This window comes from Crocuta crocuta, unplaced genomic scaffold (assembly GCF_008692635.1).
Source record: "Crocuta crocuta isolate KB4526 unplaced genomic scaffold, BGI_CrCroc_1.0 scaffold176, whole genome shotgun sequence".
NCBI classification, from domain to species: domain Eukaryota; kingdom Metazoa; phylum Chordata; class Mammalia; order Carnivora; family Hyaenidae; genus Crocuta; species Crocuta crocuta.
Window position 1 is genome coordinate 410,612 of NW_027531905.1, and position 20,452 is coordinate 431,063.

The 20,452-nt window shown below is 36.3% G+C and overlaps 1 protein-coding gene across 1 annotated transcript in view; it reads left to right on the forward strand.

The window, feature by feature from the left end:
* Positions 1-20,452, forward strand: part of SYT10 (synaptotagmin 10) — a 62,117-nt gene that overhangs the window by 24,816 nt on the left and 16,849 nt on the right. The window contains exon 3 of the mRNA XM_077774566.1: positions 6,192-6,756. Coding sequence (XP_077630692.1) covers positions 6,192-6,756 — 565 coding nt within the window. The remainder of the gene's footprint in view (positions 1-6,191; positions 6,757-20,452) is intronic.

Sequence of the window (20,452 nt, forward strand, 5' to 3'; positions counted from 1 at the left end):
TGCTGATAAGATAGTGGGAGTCTGTGGAAGGTTTTGGCTCTTTGCTTCAGGTTTTCTGAGTGCAGTGGAAACTTAGGTCATTAACATAGACTGAGAATGAAGAAGGTGATGGAGGTTTCTAGAAAGGTGAGAAGGTATGAAATAGACTTCTTGTGAATCTAGGAGGTTGAGAGGAAGAAGGAATTGGTGTGCTACATTAGAGTTTGCGTGAGGAATGTGGTCGTGGATTTAAAGTGGAGCAGTGAGGGGCACCTGGGTGGCTCAGTTGATGAAGCATCCAACTTTTGATCTCGGTTCAGTTCGTGAGATCAAGCCACATGACAGGCTCTACACTGAGAGCAGGGAGCCTGCTTGAGATTCTCTCTTTCCCCCTCTCTGCACTTCTCCAATCAAGTGCATGAATGCACACACTTGTATTCTCTTCCTCTTTCTCTCTCTCTAAATGAAAAATAAAGTAGAGCAGTGAGGATTGTTTTATGTATTTCTCCAATTGCATTCACTTGCGCTTGTGCAGGTGTAGCGATGATGGAGACTTGAATTCAACCAGAGCCGCAGTTTTGTGCTAAGGAGGTAGAGAGCAACAGGTAATAGGGAAGGTGTGCATGAGAGTGATTACTAATTAGCCATGAAATTAAAACTAGGTAAAGAGAGGGAAATGATATCAGGGAAGGAGGGACTATGAAATGGTGGTACAGTCAATGGATTGTAAGTTCTGGTGAGTTGGAAAGATTGTCTGGGTTGGAGTATAAGATGGTCTGAGCTAGAAAGGTAATAGGTGTTGATCAGGGAGAGGCATGCATGACCCTGGGATTCTAGAGAGTTTGCAGCTAATGATGACAAAACCTCAGTAAGTAAAGAGCATCATTCCAGGAGGAGAGTTCAGGGAACCCAAAGGCCACAAGGTGGGAAGAAATATATGCATTGCTAGCAGCTAAAACAAAACCATTGTCAAAGCGGTGTTTTAGTGGACCAGGAAGTAAAAATAATGAAGACTTAAATGGGAGTGAGGTAGTAATCAACAGATGACTAACAATAAGTAGTAATGGGATTATGACCTGCTGGCTTGAGCTCCAGCACTGGGAGAGGTGGGTGAAGGGAGGATGGTGTCAAAGTGACAATGGGGAACAAGAGGAATGTACGATGGCCTGGCCTCCAGGCCAGTGGAACAGGACTGTGGGGAAAATATCAGCCACCACATGAGAGGGGGCACACAGGAAACCTGACCTTGGAGAAAAGTCATGTTTCTATTGAGCAATAAGGTGAGAAGAACATTCAAAGAAGAGATTAAGGATATAGAGGATTTTGCTGAGGTGCAATTTTTATTTTTTTTAAGTTTATTTATTTATTTTGAGAGAGAGAGTGTGAGCAGGGTGGGAGGGGATGGTTAGAGATGGGGTGGGAAGAGAGAGAATCCCAAGCAGGTTCCACACTGTCAGCACAGAGCCTGACATGGGACTCAAACTCACAAACCGTAAGATCATGACCTGAACCAAAATCAAAAGTTGGATGCTAACCGACTGAGCCACCCAAGCACCCTTCCAATTTTTATTTTAAAAATTCATCGTGACATATTATACAACTTAGTTGGCTTTCATATAGGTAGTGCTCTGCCTGTTATTTTTGTGGGTGTATTAATGAACCCTTGTTTCAAATTGAATAGAATAGTAAACAAATAAAGATGAAAACTTAGTTTACCAAAAACTTGATTTAGCCTTACTAGTCAAGACTTATTGGGGCGCCTGGGTGGCTCAGTTGGTTAAGCATCCGACTCTCATGATCTCACAGTTTGTGGGTTCAAGCCCCGCGTCGGGCTCTGTGCTGACAGCTAGCTCAGAGCCTGGAGCATGTTTCGGATTCTGTATCTCCCTCTCTCTCTGACCCTCCCCTGCTCATCTGTCTCTCTCTCTCAGAAATGAATAAAACATTAAAAAAAATTTTTAAAAAGACTTATTAACTGTGAAATGGGGCAAATAACATGTAACATATGCTGATAGTTTCTGATACAAACTCTAGTACCAACAAAAACAAGGAAAGATGAATTTCTTATAAACATGTTGAATAAGTCAATAAAGTGTTGCTAAATATATTTTTGTTTTTCCTCGCTGCTTTCTGCCTCAGGTAGACTGAACAGACGGTAAAGGCACTACAGTTAAGAGTAGGAAGATAAAGGTTTCCCACTTAAGGAAAGAGAACTGGTAGTTGTTAGAAGTGAGTTCATCCGTCCGTGTTGTCCAGGGCGGTGGCTGAAGGACAAACACACAGGAATGACTCTGTGCCATCTGCACACCCCCAAACAGCTATCCTTGACTTGAGATGGTCAGAACCAGAGAGTTCAGTATGGTATTTGCACTTTAGCTCCTTGTATCCTGAATTGTAATGATATTATCAATATGAGAAATTACAGTTTTCAAAGTCATCTAATATCTCACTGGATCCTTACTGTGTAAAAGGACTGTTTTATAGGTAAGGAGAGGAAATCCCAAACAAATTCAGTGACTTGCCCAAAGTTGCTCTTACTTTATAGGGAAGCTGGGAACAAACTGTCTGATTCCAGTCCAACACTCTACCCACCTCATCTCAGTGTTATGATCTTCAGGCACCTTCTCCTGGGTAGTAGGGAAAAGTTGGCTTGGTTTCCAGTGGGATTCCAGGACTCTACCCACACGTCAACCAGAGTAGCTCTGACTTTACATATTCAATTTCTTTTTTTTTTTTAATTTTTAATGTTTTATTTATTTCTAGGAGAGAGAGAGAGAGAGCATGAGCAGGGGAGGGTCAGAGAGAGAGGGAGTCACAGACTGAAACAGGCTCCAGGCTCTGAGCTGGCAGTCAGCACAGAGCCCCAGGCGGGGCTCGAACCCACGAACCGTGAGATCATGACCTAAGCGAAAGTCGGACGCTTAACCGACTAAGCCACCCAGGCGCCCCACATATTCAATTTCTAGCTCCCAATTTTTTTTTTTAAGGAAAAGATCTGTTGGTAATAAATATTTGAAAATCACCACGGTAATGCATGTTACTCCTATGGCATTAAGTAATTTTGATCTATCTAGCTACTGTCAGGTATTCTAGGTATGGTAGGGAAAGTTTTTCCTTCTCTATCTGGAGAAATACTTGGGTGGTGCCATCCTAGGGTTGAAGGGTAAGAATGGCATCAGTAATAGTCAAATGGCCTATATTTTGATTGGTTGGATATTTGTGTGAGACTAGCCACTTACCATGTCATTTTAAAAGAGAAGAAAAGGGAAGAAAGAAGAAGTTCTGTTTTGTCATGGCAGTTAGTTTAACATTGTAATAATTAAAGCTTCTTTTCACTGACTAGCTAAACTATGACTTAGAATATACACTATTTACCCTATAATTAGGGCACTGGCTTACTAGAACAAAAACATTACTAATCTTTGATTCTTGCTGGAGGGGCTTTACAGCTGTACAATTATATTCACAGACATAAAGAAATTGCTGATTCTTAGGAGAGGTTAGAAGATTAAAATTTTGTTATATTGAAAAGTATGAGTGTGAAATTATGGAATCAATCTATAAGAAACAAGGAATTAACTTTTGAGAGAATTTTGCTTATAACATTTTTCTATAAATATCATTACAGGGGTGCCTGGGTGGCTCAGTCAATTGAGCCTCTGACTCTTGCTTTTGGTGCAGGTCATGGTCTCATGGTTCATGGGATCGAGCCCTCCATCAGGCTCCATACTGGCAGCCTGGGGCCCACTTAGGATTCTCTCTCTCTCTCCCTCTGCTTCTCCCCTGTTCATGTGCATGCTCTATAAATAAATAAATAAGTAAAAAATAAAAATCTTTACAGAAATGAAAGTGATTTAGGCAGAAATATTATTTATTTAATAATCTAAATCTCTTAAGAACACTGAATATATAACTTAATTATACTATACCCCCTTTAATAATTCAGAACATTTACTACTTGTATTCTTTTTAAAATCATTCTTATTTTCATAAATGCTCTCCAATGGTGACCTGACCCTAATTTAAGCCCCCATTTCTGTATAAGGAATAGATACAGAAGCTTAAGCTTTAAGAAGCAATGATATTCCAATATCAGATTAGCACTAAACAATATCAAGAATTAGAATGGGATTAGCTGTGCCATTTTTATGGTATTTAAATAGTTGTTTAGTATTTCAGTCCTGAAAATAGAAAATAAGCTAATTAAATGTAAGAGAGCAAATTTGGAACAACTGATTATAATTCTGATTAACATAATTTACATAATAAAATTCCATTTTATTAATATATATAATGATATCATGAATAGAATTATTAAAGAATCATAGAATGCCAGAGAGTCATAGAAATTAAGTGTTAGAAAACAGAAGTCTAGCATCTCACCTGAGGCAGAAACCTTTTTCTTCAACATCTAATCTTTGTTTCTGTACTTTGTGTTCGCCACTTTGGACAGCTCTGGATATTTTTAAATGTTCCCTTATATTAAGCCAAAGTCCATCTTTACTTGCAACTTCCATAGATGCTTAATAATTCTGCCATGACAGTCCTTCAGAAATTAGAAGACAGATTCCTATCCTTTCTAAGCTCAACATCCTCAGCTCCTCAAATTACTGCTCAAATGGTAACATGGCTAGGAGCTTACTTCTGGGTATCCACTCATTTTTTTTTATCCCTCTTAAATCAGTCCTTATGTGTGCATCAATGAATCAAGTATTAGTTAAACATGTCCCCAGTATTACTTAGTGCTTGCTGTAAAAAATGTAGACCTGTAATAGACAACAGAAGTGAGTATAGGATTTTAAAGTTAAGTACTAGATAGATATTAAGTGTAAGAGAGACCTGAAAGAAGAAGAGTTGGGCAAAGACCAGTATAGAAAGCAAAACAGAAGTCAATGAGGATCTGGACTGAGGAGATGGAACAGAATGGACAAGTATATGGAATGTTTCAAAGCAAACATCAACTGCATTTAGAAAATTGAGTAAATCTCATGAATAAAGGAAAAGCTGATTCAAAGCCTACTGCAGGTTCCCAAGCACAAGTGGTTGGTAAAAATGTTAGAGCTATTGTCTGACACTGGAATGGAGAACTAGTTTGAGAGCAAAAGGCAGAAAATGATTTTGCTTGTGTTTGGGGAAAAATAAAGATATCCATTTAGAAATCTCTTTTAGAGATGAAGAAATATGGAACCAGAAGTTTACATATCTGAGATATATGCAGGGAACCATCAGATTTAAGATGACAGTTATAGTTCAAAAATTAATGATTAGTCTATTGGAGAGACTGAGGAGAATAAAAACAAAAGACCTGGGACTAAGCCTTGAGGAGACACATAAGTTGGCACAGCTTATGCCAGAAATCACAGATGAAGTAGAAGAGAAGCTGATCTTAATGCAAGCCACATTTATAAGACACTGGTAAGTTGATATAGCTAATGTTCCAGGAATGTTGACTAGATGAATGGTAATAGTGATAATAGGAAAGTCAGTTTGAATTGTAGAAAAATCTATTTATGAGGTTGGCCCCAAATTCTAAAAGTCTACATTTTTAATCCTTAGAATTTCTGAAGCCCACTCCATGTTGAAAAAAGGAAAATGTACTAATTTTGGCTGTCACCACTATATATTCTTTTCACAAGTAAATATTCATTTAGTTATCTTAAGTATTAGGAATAATTAACACAGTATAAGAATAGGTGGACTTATGTTTCTTATTCTAATGGGGTAGTCACTAAAACACGAAATTCACGAGATGCAAATATCTAGATATAAAGAAACCAGCCTTCTGAATGATTTGCCTACACAGGACTTACAGCAAGATATAACCAGATGATTGATGATTCATGGTATTTTGTGGAATACTAAACTTTGTTGGTATTTGTGTTTCCTCACAATTCTGTATAACTACGTGCTTAGGATTGGGAGTATAAAATTCTAAAAGCTCATAAAAACGTATATTAGAATGTTTCAGATGTTTCTATAATTTTAGAAGTCATTTCCTTTGAATATTACATTTCTGGTTTTTCAAAAGTAGCTGTGTGTGTGTGTGTGTGTGTGTGTGTGTGTGTGTGTGGTCTCCCCATCTGTCTGTCTATTTATACAAATGAAATGCTTTCATCATGTGGGGGTGGGGGAGGATTTATATGCCACTGTTTACTGCTGTCATCAGAATGATCTACCTAAATGATCTTGTGTGTACGTGTGTGTATATACAGCCACAATTCCTTCAGGAGACACCTGCCAAGGCAAATGCAGGTTTCCAGTGTGGATTTCAGCATGGGCACAGAACCCGCTTTACAAAGAGGAGAAACAACAACCAGCATTGGGAGGATAAAACCAGAGCTCTACAAACAGAAATCAGTCGACTCTGAGGGCAACAGGGAAGATGTCAAAACCTGTGGGAAACTTAACTTTACCCTCCAGTATGACTATGAAAATGAACTTCTAGTTGTTAAAATTATCAAAGCCTTAGATCTCCCTGCTAAGGATTTCACAGGCACTTCTGACCCTTACGTGAAGATGTATCTTCTTCCAGATAGGAAAAAGAAATTTCAGACCCGTGTGCACAGAAAGACTTTAAATCCTCTATTTGATGAAACTTTTCAGTTTCCTGTAGCATATGATCAACTAAGCAACCGAAAAATACATTTCAGTGTATATGATTTTGACAGATTTTCTAGACATGACATGATTGGGGAAGTGATTCTTGATAATTTGTTTGAAGTCTCTGATCTCTCCAGGGAAGCCACAGTGTGGAAAGATATTCATTGTGCTACCACAGTAAGTAATAATTCCACCAAACTATTGTTTTTCACCTGTAGTGGTATATAAAACTAATTATCACTTAACTTATTGGAATGTGTTTACAAAGTTACAGAATTTACATACTAAAAGCCTGCAAAGGTAGGATTTGATTACATATGTAATAATAATTTAGGCAGTTCATACAATATTAGTGATTATATAATTTAAAAACATCTCTTATAAGTTAACAAAACTAGTAGTTCTTTTCTCTTATAAAATGTTTATTTTATCACCTATTCTCAGCACTCAGTTTCCTTATAGTTAATATTGAGTGACTTTCATTATTTCAGATTTTTTTTCCTCAGATCAAACCTAAAATGTACTTTCATATTATTTGAAAAGCCCTTGGTTTAGTCTAAAATAGCCCATTCCTTCAGAAGGTTTCATGGAATAGACACAATTACAGAATTTTAAATGTTTAATGAACAGAAGTGATTGCTTATATTAGAATTTTTGTTTTACATTACAGAATTCTTTCTCTTAACATAAAATAATAACTGTAATACTGAAAATGTGGAAAACAGTAAAAAACAAAATACAAAATTAAAATATTCAATAATGTTACCAATTACATATAATATCATGGCATATTGCTTTCTAAATTTTTTCTATATATGTTTTAAAATTATTAAGTTCAAACTAAGTTTCAGGGCACCTGGGTGGCTCAGTTGGTTGAGCATCCAACTCTTGATTTATGCTCATGTTATGGTTCATGAGTTCAAGCTCTGTACTGGGTTCTGTGCTGATAGTACTGAACCTGCTTGGGATTCTCTCTGTCATTCCCTCTCTGTCTTTCTCTCTCCCTCCCTCCACTCTAGATAGATAGATAGATAGATAGATAGATAGATAGATAGATAGATAGATAGGTAGGTAGATAGTTCAAACCAAGTTTAAATCTTTTCATACTGATTTTCTCTTATGCTACATTTGTTTTAGTGTATGATGTTTAAACATGTGATCTATTTACCTAACTATTCTTTTATTGTTGAACATTTGAGATGGGCATAAATTTTTTTATACTAAAAATTGTTATGTTTTTTTATACAAATCTGTTTTATTTGAGATTATGTGTCTAGGATAGAATTATAGAATTGAGATTAGAAAACTGGTCACTTATGTTAGATTGCAGAATTGTTTTGACTTGTTAGTTTTTAAATGAATACATTTAATTTTTTACCACCAACTTGTCTTTAATTTTTTATTATAGACATCCTTTGTCCAAATTTTACCAAAATTTATAAACTTAAAATGTAGAAGTCCTTAATAGAGATAAGGGGTAATTTTAAAAATACAAAAATTTTAAAAATATATAAAAAATAAAAATAGGAAATTATATTTTAATTCAGAATACCTCCTGTTTTTTAATTGGTTAGAGAGCGTATGTGACTGGGAGAAAGGAGCAAAGCGGGAGGGAGACAGAGAGAGAGAGAAACAAAGAGAGGGAAAGTATCTTAAGCAGGCTCGACAACGCTCAGTGCAGAGCCCAACTCGGGACTCATTCCTACTACCCTGGGATCATGACCTGAGCTGAAATCCAGAGTCAGATGCTCAACTGACTGAGCCACTTAGGTGCTCCAAGAGTAATTCTTTTATGTTTTTCCCCCATCAATGTTTTACTAATTAAGATCAGCATTTGGGGTCATTATATTTTCTCTAAGAATGATACAGATAATTTAAAATTTTATACTTCCAGTTTGTTGAATTGCATCATCATAACATTCTCAATTGTTGGGTTTTATTTCTTGGTTTCCACTGTGATATTTATTAGGGAACAAAGAAGAAATTTTGAAACTGGATCATATTTCAAAGATACATTGGAGCTCTTTTTTAAAAAAAATTTTTAATGTTTTTTATGTATTTCTGAGAGAGAGACAGTGTGAGCAGGGGAGGGGCAGAGAGAGAGGGATACACAGAATCTGAAACAGGCTCCAGGCTCTGAGCCAGCTGTAGGGGTGAGATCATGACCTGAGCTGAATTTGGACGCTTAACCGACTGAGCCACCCAGGTGCCCCATTGGTTGTTATTCACTTTATTACTTATATTCCTATGGTGGAAAATCTGCAAATGCAGATAATAATTATTTGTTAGGTTATTTCTTTCTTGATACCTCAATATCCTCCCTTCTTTTTTATGCATTCAATAAATATTTGCTAAGTGTCTAGTATGGGTGTGGCATGTTCTAAATATTTAAGGATGCAAAAAATTGTTATAAAGTGTGTTCTTGGGCCCACGTGGGAAATCAAGGATAATTTCCCCATCTCAAGATTCATAATCTTAATCATATCTGCAAAGTCCTTTTGCCACGTAGGTAACATTTTCATAGATCCCAGAAATTAGGATGTGGCCATCTTTGGGGGTACCTTTATTCTGATTACCACCTCTATACACACATTTTCATTTCAATATTCTGGATCCAAAAAGAAGTAGGTAATAATAAAATATATTATTAAATTATTCTAGCCAGATGACATTTCTTTGTAACTGGAACATTGAGGCACATATCGTTCTAGATACTACTTGCAGGTTTTCTTTAGGAAGATAATAATGAAACCTACATTCCTTGACTATGGGGCCCAAGTTCACAATATATGCTAGTATCATGTTTTTGGGTAGTGTGGTGTTTAATTAAAGCTTCTCTTTAGCTTTTGAAAAATCATTAAGCAATTTTATATTTCAGATGAATAAAATGAAAAAAATATGGGTTTGGAAATTGCTTAAGTGACTATCTTTTCTTACACACTTTTAACTTCAAATAATTTCATACAGAAATATAGAGTTTTCTACAAAGAAGGAGAAGAAAGGAAAGAGATAGAAATGTAGTCATATGCCCACACTCACCCAAGTTCTGTAGAAACCTGCAAAGGTAATCCAACTATGTGCACATAGGTATAAAAGAACTTAAGTAACAGGCATAATATATATTTGAATTAAAATATTAGCTATGTTTATATTAGAAGATACTAATGACAAGTATAGATAAATATCTAGTTAAACATATATCTTGAAAAACATTCTTATAATTTAAGGTTTTCATACTGAAATAATCATGTGTGAGTATTTTCCAGAGTGCCTTTATATACTCCAAACCTCCAACTTAAAAATTCTAAAACTTAGTAAAAAAAAATTTTGTCACCAACTTGAAATAGTTGATATATCTTCAGTGTTTAATGAATCTCTTTAGTCTTGCTTTACTAATATCATATTGATGTAAATGCCATGGACCTCTTTCCTTCTTCAGGCCAATGACATAATTATCAATATAGAACCCTATGGAAATAAGAGTTGCAGCTTTTTTGTGATTGTTGTTTTTAATTATTTTACGTATCTTATTCCAACAAATTTTCATCATAGAGTATGTGTTACAATTTTTTTCCATATTTCCAGAGGCCTGTCCAAGGCTTACTCCAAAAGTTTCTCCAAGGCTTTCTTAACTAAGCCAGTTCATTAAATGAAATTGATTTCTTTTTCTACAGCATTAGATTCAAATAACTTCAGTTTGATTACATAAGAATTTACTGAGAACCTCCTATGTACAAAGTTTATACTTTAGTAAAATACAAATTTAACAAAATTTGTATTTGTATTTGATCAAGAACATTAGTCTAATAGAAGAAACAAGTAAACAAAGAAATAAAGCACATGCTAATATATAAATAATGCTATATAATATTTTCTTGAAAACTTCCACAAATGTGGTCTGGTCCATACACACATCCTCTCCCTCTCTCCTCTCATGCAGATTACGTCTAATATGAAAATGGTTTATAAGATCACCATATGAGAATGATAGAATTCTGAATAAAGGAGAGGAAACAGCATGAGGAAAAGGAAATAAAGCAAAACAAGTACATTTTCAGGGGGAAAATAGTAGACTCGTATGGATTATGTCCCTTATGAGAAGAAGGGCTAAAGGAAACCAAAAGTAGAACGTTCTATTTAAACTACAATCAGTAAGCCCCTTAATGCTGTGGGATTTATAACTGTTTTTATCAGGAGAATAGAACTATTGGAGCCATCATCTTATATGGCATCAGTGTGTACAGTGGGTAGGAGTAGAGGCTCATGAAATGCAGGGGGCCAGGTAGGAGTCTAGATTAAATGAAATAAAGACTGGCTGAGGCTGGTAGCCATGGAAATGGAAAGAAGCTAATATCTGCCAGTGGAAGAACTGTCTGTTGCACATATTTATACCTCCTCCGAGTACATGTCTCATGTCTTTCCCTTCCCTCTGAGCCAGAAGACAGAAATCACCCTGTATACCTGTACACCTGTACACCTCTTATATTCTTCGCAGTGTATATGAGCACTTAGTGATTAATCAGTAAATACTTGTTGAATAAATTAACGTAGCCAATTTTCACAGAAGGTCAAGTGTGAGAATGTTTGTAAGTATAAATCTGCTACTACCAGAGGGAAAAAACAATGCAGAGATGTGCCCTATTGATTACAAATTAATAAATATTTTCTTAGTTCTATTTGTTAACATCAACTACTTTCTTCTGTAAGAAAAAAATGAAAAACTTAGTGTGTGGCATAAATTCATATGTAAAATAAAACAGGAATATTTTATTGTCAAAATTCCATCAAGTTGAAACATATTTTGTACTCACAATTTCATTACTAATTATTTCTATACAAGAAATAAAATTTTTATCAGGAATTAGGTTTTTTTAAATTTAAGATTGAATGGCAAAGGATATAAAAAAAGGTATGCCTTCATCTTTATAAAAATTAATTTTTACTTTAGGGATCATCTGCTATATATCAGAAATATGGCAAGCCAGTCATCCCTTGCACTAATATAGAAATATCTCCAACACAGAGAAAAATCACATTGAAGAATAGTGTGTACCCTATGCCACTATTTTTGTAATGGGAAAGAGAACTATCTATTCATAGATACATATATTAGAAAAGCCTACATAAAGATACACAAGAACCTAATAGTAGTAGTTAGCTATTGGCAAAAATGGTAGAATATGTTTGCAACATATGCTTCGTATACATTTATTTTTAAGCTATGTAAAAGTATATTTGTCAAACTTTTAATTCACTTATTTCCAAAAAGTCAATCAACATAAAGACTAATGTATTTTGAATATTTAAATGTCCACACTCAAGAAGCCACTGAAAGTATAGGTAAAGAAAAGCTTGTCTTTTTTTGACAAGAACTAACTTTATCTTACATATTTATTTATTTACTCATCTCTTCAATGAACATTTTCTTTCAGCCCCAACCATGTTCTAGACAGGAATTCTCACAGGAAAGGAGGGTATATGCACATAACCACACTGACCTAGTTTAGAGCTATAAAGTGCTTGAATCTATTATCTTTTAACTAAGGATCTGTCAAGTTTGAAAGAGTAGAGCTTAACATGACAAATACAAAGAAACTATTGTGTTCATTGTACCAACCGGAGTACTAAATGTACTAGCTGAGCTTGAGCTTGAAGTAATGTATTTTAATATCCGTGACTAAAATTTCTTTAAGTGTTTTAAAAAAATTGTTTTTTGTTTTCTTATTTCTAGTGATATATTTTTATTTTCCCCTAAGCATCTTGGATCTATCCCAGGATCAAAATAATAATGGTTTTTGTTTTGTTTTGTTGCATTTAGTTATCAATTCACTTTTAAAGTTCATTAACTATGGAATAATGGGTTAGCCAATAACATTTTAAAGAACAGCAAAATTCCAAACTTCTTCTAAAAAAAAAAAAGAGTGGTGAAAGGCGAGGCAAGAGAGAGTAAACCTTTTTGGTCCGGAGCTGCCCTGCTAAGTCTCTGGAGTGTAGCAGGAAGGATTATAGTTGTAGGCCTGCAGACTGGGACAATGAATCCATATCTGCTCCTCCTTAAGCATTCCTAATTTTCTATTTCATCTCTGCAGTGTCACAGATACCACATCTGCTAAAGGGCAGAGTTAATTTATTATTAACTCACATGATGCAAATAAATTCTATAAACCTATCTATCAGATCTTCTGGTCATTTTGCAAGAATTTATAGGAAGTATCTGTGTTGTAATATAAAATCAAATTAAAATCAAATTCAAAATAATAGAGTCTATCACAGACTATCAGAAGATTATGAGAGTTCCCAAACATTGGCTCTTCTTGGTCTTAACACCTGCTCAACTCTGTCAGATTGTTAAAGGACTTTGACTTAAGGAAACAAAGCAGGAACAGACCCGTAAAAACACAACAAACTGGTGGTTGCCACAGGGGAGGGGAGTAGAGGGATGGACAAAATGAAAAAAAAATGAAGAAAAAGAAATAAAAATAAGGAAATTTGTCTCATGAATATTTGGTATCCAATAAATCACTATAGGTGTTTATATTATTTTGACAGTTAAATCACATCTGTGTACATTTAGAGGGCCAGGCTTCAGTGTTTGGTCTGTTTGGACTACCTTTGCATTTTACGTAAAACATACTAGGCAAATTGGCTTTAAAATAGCCCACAACAATTATATTGGCCTTTCTTTATCAGTTTCAGCAGTAGATTCCCATAATATTGATTTTAGTGTTTTGTTTCACACAACAAAAATGTTAATTCATATCTAATGCTTAAATTTATGCCACCAGTTTTAGTCTTCATTCAACACTGAAGCTACACTTGCTAAACAAATACAGAATTGTTGGGTGAGCACAGTAAGATATTTTGAGTCACTGAAAGAATATCAGTCAAAAGTTGGTAGCCAAAGCTGACCATATTTTAGTCATAACATTTGGGGTTGATCTTTTTTTTTTGCCTAAATTCACTGCATCCACATAATTTCCAATTTAAATTCCTACCTTGCTCGACTTGTAAAGATTATAATGCTATCTAACTTCTTTATCATCTGTGGGTCTCTCCCTCTCTCCCCTGTCTCCTCCGTCTCCTGCTTCCCCTCCTTCTCCCTTTTTACTGCTCCTCCTCCCCATCCGACTCCCTTCTTGCCCTCTCTCTCTCTGGCTCTTATCGGAAGCAGTGTAATCTAATCATTGAAGAATTTAGGCTCTGGGACAAGCTTTGCATCCCTGCTATGTCACTTAAGACTTTCAACAAGTCTATGGCTTTGAGCAAGTTACAAAATCTAAGCCTTAATTACCTTATCTGTAAAATGGAGATTATGAGAAGGCAAAGCACAGTTTGTTGAATAAATAAGTGCTTAGCACAGAGCCAGGCATTTGTAAATGCTCACTGTACATTACCTGTCAGCAAGTATAACAGAATAATAGCAGGATGTGGTGTGGTTGTTGATGTCACTTACATATTAAATAGGAATAGACATCTTGGTGCTAAAACATGGTTATGTCTTAATGTTATGGTAGGAGATAGTTTTAGGTGGTATGCTTTTCTATTTAGGGTGGAAAGTTTTGTGTAAGAGTTAATTTAAATCTTTTTAGTTACTGTATGGTGTGATTCAGTGAGTATAGGATTTTTTCATGAAGTATATACTTATAATGTCACATTGCATGCCTCTCATCTGCACCCTAACTTGAGTCTTCCTTTTACACCAGGCACTTCTCCTCTTTGTTCCTTCACCAACTTGTACATGCGCCTATTAAAAAGTGCATCTTATAAAACTTCAGTGTTGGGAGCCATTCTGAACTCACTAGTTGAGAATACTCCTTGTGAAGTTAAGGCAGGTTTGCAAGGTCTCCTGCCGTCAGATGATAACGGATATCTGCCCGTACTTAATTGTTTCTGCTTGAGCACCGATCCCTGAAGCACCTTGTTGATTGGTATCGGGAGTAACTTATCCCCTTATTCTGGCCCTGGTTTGATGCCTGCACCTTGTGAAGGAACTTATTATAGGAACTTCATCTTTTGTGGTTATGGAAGCAGACATTGTGTTTCCTGAGGATCCTGTTTTTCTTGATACTTCCCATTAAGCGATAAACAGGCTATTGACCCCTGCTTATAAAGAACTGACCTTTGCCTTTACCTTTGCCTATTATCTTGTTTGTATTTAAATGCTAAAGATACCTTCCTTCCCCATATGATAAGCATGAGTACTCTACATCAACCACTAAAAATAAGGTTGTGCATATCAATGCTCCGGAAAATTTTTACTGACCAAAGAATTTATCATCAGAATGCCACTTCTGTGTTGTCCCCCATACACTTAATCATAAATAAAGCTGAGACTCAGTCAGTGCAGAGATGCCTGCCTGATGATCAGAAAGAATCTCGGGGCTCTCCCACTCTCTCGACGACACCATCCATCCTTCAGGGAACCCTGGACTGGCTGAAGTGGGACTCCGGCACTTCAGGACCTAAGGATGCTAGATGTAGTCCGTGTGTCCCTTGAGATTCACTCTCTACTGTGCTCCGCCCTGTCCAGTACTTCCGGGGGCTGGCCTGTTCGGTCCACTGGCACTGTTCTCAGCATTGTGGCAAGAGATGTTAGGGCAGGAGAAGAATGTCATTTGGATATGGATTCTCTCCTCTTTCTCTTGAGAGATTGCCTCAGGCTGGCCTTGTCCCTCACCTGAGGGCACAATTCCTCTCAAAGCAGCCTTTGCTTTTCACCACTTTTCCCTTTTGCGTTCAGGTAACTGTTTCCCACCCTGTCCTTTCAGACCTAGAGGTAGGTCATCCCGGCCTCCCCTGTTCCCAGTACCTGTGTGTGGTACCATCTCTGGCGGCTTTCTACCCCGACTCACATCTCTGTAGATAGCCCATTCATTTAGTGCTCTAGAATTAGTTTAATTTGTGTGTGCCATCTGTTTCCTCCTGGATCCCTGACTGATAACCTGAAGGGGAAAAAAAAAAAAAGATTCCTGATTACAAACAAATTAATTTCTTATAACCTTGGACTTTGCCATATGGCTGAGCTTCTCTATGTGTTCATTGCCTTTAGTCCTTTAAAAGCTTGCTAATAAGACAAGGCCCTCGACTGCAGAAAGTGAGAAAGAACCATGGCCATGCTAACATCCCGTAATCTTTATACACAGAGAATTTGCAAACGAACTCCTTAAAATGGAATTTCACATTTCATCACAATTGAAAAAGTCAGAATTTCTGCTTCTTAAAAATCAAGATTTCAGACAGAAATAATACATTATTTATTAAAAATAATCTGAAAAAGAACTCTATGTTAATATAGGTTTCAAAGCATATTTATGTGCCCAATTTCCCACCTGAAAATATTTAAATAGAAACATTTATAAAATATTATGCATGTCCCTGGTTTCTTAAGTAAAATCTACTGAATAACCTTTCTTAACAGTTGTGATCTTTATGACCATCAGTTGTCATAATAAATTTAAAAAGCGAATTTTGACTTCTGTCCATTGCTCTTCCATTACACTGTTTTGTCTCCATTATCAGTTTACATGCTCCCTGCATTCCTTACCTTTCCAGTGTGTTGCATTTGGGTTTCTAATAAATATTTACATTGAGAGAATTGTGTACAAATAAAATCAGAGTCTTAAATGATGACCTGAGATCTTTTTCTCGGAGTAAAGTGCTTGAAATAGGTCAATAGGTCAGAAGACTTTTCATATTAACTTAAAAATTCTGGAGTATGTTTGGAGTAGGAGTTTGAGGACACTCATGTCCTAGAACATGTGATCATATTTTGTAATTGCTAGAGAGTTCAATTTAACCCTTTAACTTTATAGTTTAGTAAATGAAGGCCAAGGGATGTTAAAAAAAAATTACTAACATTCACCCAGCTGATTAATCGGAGATCCAGAACTATATTTTAAATCTTTAATCAACTCTTAGTTCAGTGTTCCTTGTCTTGAATTATGTTGGAGTATTACTGTTCTTGGAATATACTAAAAAGAAATAAAAAGAATTAAATTTCTTTTTAATACGGGAGTTCAACATTTGGCTTACAGAGTTGAAATCTCAAAATATTTACATAGTCGAATTAAAGAAATTTTTAATATGATACTTAGGACAAAAATATGCCTACGGCTTTTAAAATTTATAATCCTGTCTTTTTAACAACTTTTATTAAAATGCATGAAGAGCTAAACTGACTCTCTTGGCCTTATTTAAAAAGAACAGTTGCAATCAATGTTCTTTCATGAAATTTCTAGGCAATTTTTCTTCTCTTAGATGTAACTGGTGAAAACATCCCTATTTGGGGCATAATTGAATTTTGTCATTTGTGTCTTGCTGTATTTTAATGTTTGGAAGTTGCAAGAGAAAAGGAGAAACTTTTCAGGGGCTTTTGGGTGGCTCAGTCGGTTGAGCATCCAACTCTCGATTTTGGCTCAAGTCATACTCATAATTTGTGAGTTCAAGCCCTGCATTGGGCTTTGTGCTGACAGCTCAGAATTCTAAGCAGACACTTAGAATCCTCTTTCTCCCTCTCTCTGCCCCTCCCCTGCTCATGCTCTCTGTCTCTCTCAAAAACATAAACTTTAAAAAAAAAAAAAAAAGAAGTTTTTCGGCCCCATGACATTCTAGCAACATGCTTGCATCTGTTGCAAGTTTTAGGAATTCATTACAGTTCTAAAGGTATCATTGAGTTAAATATGCTCCTTTCTTGCACTTTACTAATTTAATTATCATCAACACGCTCTTATATAGTGAAGAGAATATGCAGTTGACTTTTAAATGTGAACGTTTAAAATATACTCCTCCTTCTCTATAATAGACTGAATTACACAGCTTCCTATAAATCAGGTAACTGATTTTCTAATTTCTAAAGATTTTTTTCAAAGAAATATAGTTCTTCATCTTTTAGCTTTGAAATCTAATGCCATGAAAACAATTTGAAGTCTGTTGTCCTGGATAGTAAAATTGGAAGCATTGTTTCAGCTGGGGAAGGTTAAGAGGGAAACAGTTCCTTCTACAGGAATTGAAGTGGGTGTAGTTTCCTTAGAAGCCTGGCTCTGCTGCTTTCTGGCTCCATTACTTTGGGTAAGTTGCTTAACATTTCTGAACTCATTTCCTTGTCCATAAAAAAAGGCATATAATAATATCAACCCCACAGGAATATTTTGAAAATAAAGTAAGATAATAAATGTGAACTTCTTGTAAAACTTAAAGTTACCAAGTGTCATTTATCTCAACACGCTGTTATCCTCTTGATTGCTAAGAACGCAGTTTCTTCCGAATCTTAAATTTCTTACCCTAATAATTAAATTTCCTAAATGAATCACCTTCATTTAAAAAAAGTGAATGAGATACTTTTCCTTTACTCTTTTCTTCAATCTTAAACTTGAATAAAATAGGACAATTTTATAAAAGATTATAACCATAGTACATATTGCATTCAGTCTTTCTATAAACCTAATTCACTAAACCAGAGATCTTACTGAGTACCAGTTTTATTTATGTCTTTAGAGTGCTTTTAAAATTTTAAATACTCTCTGCACAGTCCCACACCCCATGGTAAGTAAAGGATGCTTTACAAGTACAGGTACTTATCAAATACGAGTCTACAAAAGAGTCGATAACCAGAAGCAGAAAATTATGCCCAGTCTGGCTTTTGTCAGAGCAGGTAGGCTGCAGATGTTTAACTTCTAGTCTCACTATATACAGAGTAGCAAATATAATGTATTACACATCCAGAGAAAAATAATTGGTAAAAGAACATTTTGTGATAGAGGTCAGTTACCTACTCTGTCCATTTATAGAACAGGGATCTTAAATCCACCATTTCATCCAACTCTGTTGAATTCTCCTATTTATCGGGAATTCTTCTGAATGTTTCAGAGCATAATCTGTCCCCACTATATAGGGCTACTTTCTAGAAAAGGGAGGCAGGTAATAATGGAAATACGTAATATGTCCAATGAATGAAATGCTTTGTGAAACAGAGGCAGAGTAAAAAGACAGTAAGTGGCAGGGGGCAGAGTTGCTCTGCATAGAGTGGTCAGAAAGGGCCTCTCTGATGAGTGTGTTAGATGATGAGATCAAAGTAGCAGGAGTCAGATCCCCTAGAGCCCTCAGGCCAAGGAAAGAGCTTTTAGTTTTACTGATTGAATTGTGAGACCATCAATGGCTTTTGATCAGAAGTGAGCCATAGTGTCACTTATATAAATGATTTCTGACTACTATGTGGACAGCAGACAAGGGGGAGCTGAGGTTGTTTTTGTTGTTGTTGTTGTTGTTGTTTGCAGCAAATTATGCTGAGACTGAGAGTGTCTTTGCCAATAATTTGCTTAATATAGGTTCACTGTGAGGTTTATAATTTATAATAATAGTTCACAAACCAATAGTGTGCCAGATAACATCTCTTAATATGCCAATAAAGAAATACCAAGCCAATGACAGATTAATTACAATATTGTTCCAGGCAAAGAGGAGATGAATGAAATAAAATCCTCATTTAGCTGAGGTATTCCTTTCTTCAAGTTTGCTCTTAGTAGAGTCAATCCTTCCAACTAAAATTGGTATCAGTTGCTGGCCTAGGAGGAGCTAGGACCATGCAGCTAGCAGGAGATAGCACTGGTATTGCAGACCAGATGGGCTGCTATGAAGTCATTACTCAGGGGACACAGGTTACACCACTGCCTCTGGCAAGTAGCCTTGTCAAGTCAGAAATACCTGTCCCTTCTCTTTCTGATGCTGCTGCACAGTTTAATGGCACTGCCAACCAAGAGTATCCTGGCCATGGCAGGAGCAGGTGTCTCAAAATCTACAGACAGCTATTTAGATTAGCAAAGAGTAGCCTAAACCAAACACTCTTGAGTTACTGGTCAAACCTTGGTTTCTAAGTTTAAAAGTCCATCACATGATGGACACCCCTGCCATTACTTCACTATCAGTGATGTAATGGTTCTCTACTCCACGTGCAAGAGTTTGGTAAGAAAATCTTAATATATAACTGCAGAACAATTTCATCGAAGCAAGTTATTCAAAACAAGTTCAAACTACAAACAGTGTTGTCGAAAACAAGCTTTCAGGGTGCCTGGGTGGTTTGGTCTCTTGATCTCAGCTCAGGTCTTGACCTCAGACTGGTGATTTTAAACCCCACATTGGGCTCCACACTGGGCATGGAGCCTACCTTAAAAAAAAAAAAAANCCTCCCGCAGGCACGAGACTGCTTGTGCTGGCAGGTTGGAGGAGATGGCCAGATGTGCAGGGAACAAACACAATTTTTACACCTTAAAGATACATTTGAGTCTCAAACTCCAATGCATGATAGGACTGTAAGCAAACATAATCCCAGATCACTCTAGAGGGATCTTTGAAGAAATAATGTTTTTTTCTTAAATGTTTTTATTTATTTTTAAGAGAGAAAGTACAAGCAGAGGAAGGGCAGAGAGGGGTTGGAGACAGAGGATCTGAAGCAGGCTCTGTGCTGACAGCTCAATGCAGGGCTCAAACTCACAAACCGTGAGATATGCCCTAAGCCAAAGCCGGACCCTTAACAGACTAAGCCACCCAAGTGCCCCAAGAAATAAAGTTCAATAAAACCGATAGATAACTATCCTCTAGCTTTACCTCCCCAAGCCCTTAGTGTATCTTTAGATGGCTCAAAACTATTATGACTATTTCTGGTACTTCCAGAGCCACCATATGAACATGCTCGTGCACAGTTCCTGGGGGCCCCTCACAGAGTCCACAACACCCAAAAACTGTGTCTTTACTCACTTGTTCCCTGGTTACTGAGTAGCTTTCACTCCCTCAAACGGTAGATGACCCTACTGTCACTGAACTCCTAACCCGGCCTGATGCTCTTATGATTTATTCATTCAATAAGTTTTTTACTGAGCAT